A 5,943-nucleotide genomic window follows, 5' to 3' on the forward strand; every position below is an offset into this window, starting at 1 on the left:
TTATTTAAGCACTACACGTACATATTATATAATGTTAGAATATAATAAAATATTAATAATAGATATGTATTTGTGTAGATATATATATATATATATATATATATATATATATATATATATATTATGCATATTAACTAAAAGTATATAAAATAAAAATAAAAAAACAATTAAAATTGCATCTATGATATTTTTATCATGTAACTAAATCTTATTATATTTTAAACATATAGTCTTTTATATTATGAAATATCTTCTAGATTACTAATTTTATATCTTAGAATTTTAAAGAATTATAAAAATTTTATAAAAATTAGGTTTGTAGAAATTTTTCAAATATAAAATATCAATAATAGAGATAGAAGTAATAGATAAATATGTAACAATTATATACTTTATATAATGTTGGTTTTCAAATTGTTAAACAAACATCTACTAAAAGTTGTTAATGAGAACTTAGAGATTATATAATGGTAATTTTTTCTTAATAATAACTATATTCTTGATATGTTTCTAATAGAAAATAACTTCTTAATTAACACCTTTAATTATTTAGGTTTTTAGTTATAAATTCAACTGTTTGGTTGATATTATGATTCAATATCAATTACATCTTTTATTTATATAATTAACAAATAAAGAATTTTATGACAATTCACTATAAATAAGGGTTACATTAGAAACAATTATTCAATTTTTATATTATTTTATTATTTAAAGTATCTAATTTTATGTAATCACCAATCCATCCATATATATTAATCAGAATAGTTTGCAATATAACAAAATCAGTTTTTATCAAATATAATTAATTATAAAAGAAATTAAAATATATAGTTGTGGTGGCACCAGACATTCTTGATAATTAAATAGGAATGTAAATCTTATTGAATGATTATGACCCCCAATTCATGAAAGAAATCTTATTCATATAACTATTTGATTTTTTTAAGATAATTTAGGACTGGAATTAAAAATATTGACTTTATTGCTATACAAGAAAATACTTAGCAAAAATTGTTTTGAATCAAATACCAAAAAAATTGTAATAAAGCATTGAATAATCAAATTAAAACAAAATAGATTAATTTATTCTAAGAAAACACACAATATATGTTAATATATATAATTTTAGAATTTAATGCATGTACATAATATACGTTTTAAAAAACATCTCAATTTATATAATGCACATTTAATTTAAATAAGAAATTTGAAGAACCACATTGTTATTGATCATCTTGAATTTAATGACCCAGATCCAATAATCAACCCAAAGACAGCACTTAAAAATCACCTTTTAATATTACCAAAAACCTTTATTTCTCTTCAAAGAATCAACAGCAATTCAAAACTGCCTTCAATATTCACAATGTTGTCTATAATCATCACTTTTACTTATTTAGTTATTTATCTATTTCTCTATCAAGGTGTCGTTTTATTCGTTCCCTACTACAAGATCAACAAACACCATTCGTCTTGTGAATGGAATGCAGTTTGTGTGCCTGGGCTTTTTTCCTGTGATTATGAGCGTCACTGAGCTTCTTCACCATCTCATGGAACGGCACATCATGCTCCACAGTTTGTTTGATGTCTTCCACAGTGGCATTTGAGTTTGCAAGCTCATGGTGCTGCTCTTGAATGACCTCGGCAACTGCTTGGACCAGCTTTGCAGGCTGTGAATCAAGAGTTTTGAGAACTTTCTTCAAATCCTCAACCAAACGGTCGCTAAGCCCACGGCTGAAGTCTTCTCGCACAACCACTCGCAATAGTGTGGTCTGTTGTGCATCCGGTGCCATGGTGTAGGCAGAAACTGTCCAACCGTGGCGGCGGAGACCATCAGCGATGTCAAACTCATCAAATTTTCTCTTGTCCTTCAAAGAGAAAGCAACGAGGGGGACACCTTGGGGCTTGGACAAGAGCTTGAATCTGCCGGTTGCCACGATGCTCTCTGCCAGGGTCTTGGCGTTCTTCGCACAATTGGCAATGATCTTGCTATAGCCCTGCCACATTTTATACCCACATTTCGAAGATTCGTTGGATTCATGGAAATAGTCTCACTAAATATCTAGTTATCGATAAAGTTACTAACCAACCTTGCCTGTTAGCGTTTCCAAGAGATGTACGGTAATCCAAAGATAAGTGAATGAAAGACAGATAATTCAAATGCACCCATACCTCAAAGCCAAGCCTGATGAATTGGTAGTACTGTGCAATGATCTGGCTAGCACCTGACTCACAAGACAACGGTCGTTAGTACAGTGAGATGTAGTGATGACCTCGCCAATCTGTCAACATTTCCCTCACGCAGGAGGTTCTCGAGGCTGCTGAATGCTCTGTTCTAGACGATGGCTGCAGGAAAAGAGTAACCGTAGGTTAGAAGAGATCAGTTTACTCTGGTGAAGTCGTTTAACAAGAGCAGTGCAAACCTTTAGAGAAGTTGAGGGTGAAGGTGGGCTGATCGGCTCCCAAGTAGTTGACGTGAAAAATCAACTCCTCGGGAAGGTCCTCCTTGCTGCGCCACACAACCCAGCCTACGCCGGGATACACCAGCCCATACTTATGGCCACTGACGTTAATAGACTTCACTAATGGTAGCCGGAAGTCCCAAACAAGATCGGGATACAAAAATGGCGCCACAAACCCTCCGCTGGCGGCGTCCACATGAATTGGAATATGCCACCTGTACCGTATATTATCCCGCTTGTAAATACATGCAACTCTCAAGAATCCCGAAGAAGTAAAAGCTTGCAAGAGAGGTCCCGATTCTAGGATTTTAAATGCTGCACAGAATTTTACATTTGGTAGTTGTAAAAAATTGATGAAATCGCACGACTTACCCCTTTTCTTTGTTCTTCTTCTCGAGAAGATTGTTTAAAGTTTCAACATCTTCAAACTCGCCATTGTATGTCGACCCGAGAATGGCGCTAACGCAGATTGTGTTTTCATCACACATTTCGACTGCTTTCGCAGGGTCCATAACATAATAATCCTCCCGAAGTTTCACAGCCCTAAGCTCTACTTCAAAATAGTTTGCAAACTTTTCCCATACGACCTACGCATACAACCAGTTCATCAAACATTGCAATACCTCCAATTCTTTTCCAACGGGGCTCATAATCATCACTTAAAAGCTACCACGAGGATCGACGTTGACTTCACCCCAATTGCAGACTGCAGGGATTGGGGTTTAGAAACCACTGAAAACTTACACCAAATTGCAGAAGAAGAAGAAGCTTAATCACTCAACATCCAGGAAATCAAGAAAGGTCTTAGTGAACAAACGTGAACGTTGGCGCCAGTCACCATGTTGGGTTTGTCAAAGGGTAACCCTTTGGCCTTTCGCTCAAGCTGCCACTTGCGCTTGAATGCCAACCCTGCCAGCATAATGGCCTCTGAGGATCCAACCGTGCCAGCTCCAATTGCTGTCTGCCCTTCCTCTAGAGAAGCATTGAACAAACGCGCAATCATATTCACACATCGGTCTTGCAGCTCGGTGGTAATTGGGTACTCATCCATGTCAATATAATTCTTACTCAAAGCGCCCAGCATCAGCTTGTCGCACTCTGGCTCCATCCATGTCGTCACGAACGAAGCAAAATTCAAACGTGGATTTCCGTCCAACATTAGCTCATCAGCTATCACCTGGTACGCGGCATCCTTGGGAAATTCTCGCTCAGGCAAACTCCATCTGCGATAAGCAAGTTTGAGTTACCAAACTTGTGAAGAAACAGAGCATGCAGGTTCCTCTCAAGGTATAATCTCAGTTCTTAATCTACAAGAGTAGATGGAAAGTGATTCAGAACAACAATGACACAGTGAGGGATGAACCTGGGAAGTTCATTTTGGACGTAACGAGAAGCATAGATGGAGTCTACGTTGGAGGAGTCCACCTCCTTCATGCCCTTTAACTCGCTGAGCACCATCCTGACTTACCAACTCTTGCCAGAAAAATTTCTAAAATGAACTCACGACCCTAACAGCTTCCGGCCTTTCAAAACATGTGCTTCTGTAACCAGTTCCGCAGCATGCACAACGTCTTTCAAGAAAACGTAGAAGAACATCTCATGCAATAGTCGACAATGCAACACCTATCGTGATTCCGCAAAGCAATCCCCCCAAACTCTCTACTCTCCCCACTGCTTTCTCAATCAAAGCGAGAAATCCCTCCTCCAGCAACTGAACCATGACCCAAAACGCTATTAGTACATGATCGATGTCAAATTGCCCATGGGGTTGTAAGGAATTGGGCGGTAGCTTGACGTCTCGAGATGACAAAGGGAAAGGCACCAGAGCGCATTTGGCATGCTGACAAGTTGCTCCCAAATCCCGCCAGCTAACCCTCCGTAAATCCAACTTTCCCCGTAAATCACTCATGAATACAAGTCAAGCAATCGATGACAGCTCGCATCTCATGCAAAGCACGAACCCAAAAACGCGGTGCATGGAACCAAACGGAGAGTTGATGGCCTGATGGGTAACTAACGTTAGTCACAGCAACTCAGAGCAACACACAGAAGCGATTTATTTCACCGGCATCTTCGTCAGGAGAATGCAAGATCCACCGATAAACACTTTATTGGCCCACGTGTGAATATATATATATATATATATATATATAGAGCAAGTGGATGGGCTTTGTTTTCATCAAAAAAGTTTGCCTTCTCTGAAGTTCATAGGGCATTCCATAGGGTGCTTTTTAGATGACCAGGGCGTTCTACGTTGCTGGTAATAGAATCGGAGCTATAGGAATTGTTGACAGGGATAATCCTTTGATTTACTGTTAATTTTCTTTTGAAGAGATGTTACTTCACGATTAGAAATGTATGGTAGAGTAGGCCTTCATGTTTGTGATTAATGATCCTGTAAGAAACAACTTCATTATTAACTAAAATTAAAAATTAAAAATTCATTGTTAAAAATAAAAAGTTGACAGACATTGCTAGGGCGGGGTGTGGCAATACCACCACAGCTTTCTCCAGCGATGTTCATAACTTTTTGGTGATGCCAATTTTAACTTGTGTTGTGATGCACAGAGGAGGAAGTCCATGTTGCTATGAAAATTGTGTAGGAATATACTTGCATGTTTAGTTTATGAATGAAGGAAACTTTTTAGATATTAAGTTGATTGAGGTATGTCATTTTAGTTTTTAATTTCCATTGCAAGATGCAAAATTTGGACGTTGACATTTCACTTTTCAATCAAAAATTTATTATCCTAGCATAATAGAGTCTCATATGGAATCTGTGCAAGGATGGCGGTTAGTAGACATGTTTTACTTTTTAATTGGGTTGTGACATTTGATGGAATGTAATTGCATTACTCAAAAGTTGGATCTTGCATATCTCCAAATTGTACGCTATAGCAAAAGATGCCAAACTATATTTTATGAATGCAGTTTATTGCATTTTGTAAATGTAGTTTATTCTATTATGTAAAAATATAGTTTATTCTATTTTAGTAAGTTTGTATTGGATTTTGTAAAATAGATTTAATTTAGAAATTCTACCACTATAATTTTAGGTAAATGTTGCTTGATATGCATTTCTTCTCTTTCCTTCTTTTATATCCTAAAACTACTTATGTTTATAATATGAGGTTTATATTCTTTACATTTATTATTGTTCATAGTATTGTGAGTATTAGGGATTTAACTTTGGAGGCATTTCAAGATAGTACTTAGGTTTGCATTTGATTTCTTCTTTTATTTTCTATAAATAGGATTGAGAAAAAGGCATGAAGTAGTTTTGTACTTTTTTGCCTTTCTTTCAATATTTCAAACTATATATATATATATATATATATATATATATCAAAGTTGAAAAATCATGTTGTATTTCAATTTACAACTTGAAAAGTTTCAAAGTTAAATAAGATGTTGTATTCTTACATGTTCACATTGATTGTAATATAGTATAGATAAGATAATTATATAGATAATTAGA

At 35.7% G+C, this 5,943-nt stretch overlaps 1 protein-coding gene across 1 annotated transcript; it reads right to left on the reverse strand.

Annotated features, from left to right (window-relative positions):
• Positions 1–1,292: 1,292 nt before the first annotated feature.
• Positions 1,293–3,970, reverse strand: LOC112285294 (glutamate decarboxylase 4). The gene is made up of 6 exons (XM_024525975.3): positions 3,829–3,970; positions 3,283–3,688; positions 2,838–3,052; positions 2,427–2,680; positions 2,176–2,228; positions 1,293–2,000 (listed from the first exon to the last, which is right to left on the reverse strand). Exons 1-6 carry the CDS (start codon positions 3,921–3,923, stop codon positions 1,458–1,460), a joined length of 1,566 nt encoding a protein of 521 aa, XP_024381743.1. The 5' UTR covers positions 3,924–3,970; the 3' UTR covers positions 1,293–1,457.
• Between the last annotated feature and the right edge of the window lie 1,973 nt (positions 3,971–5,943).

Source organism: Physcomitrium patens, chromosome 8, assembly GCF_059467195.1.
Source record: "Physcomitrium patens ecotype Gransden chromosome 8, ASM5946719v1, whole genome shotgun sequence".
NCBI classification, from domain to species: Eukaryota; Viridiplantae; Streptophyta; class Bryopsida; order Funariales; family Funariaceae; genus Physcomitrium; species Physcomitrium patens.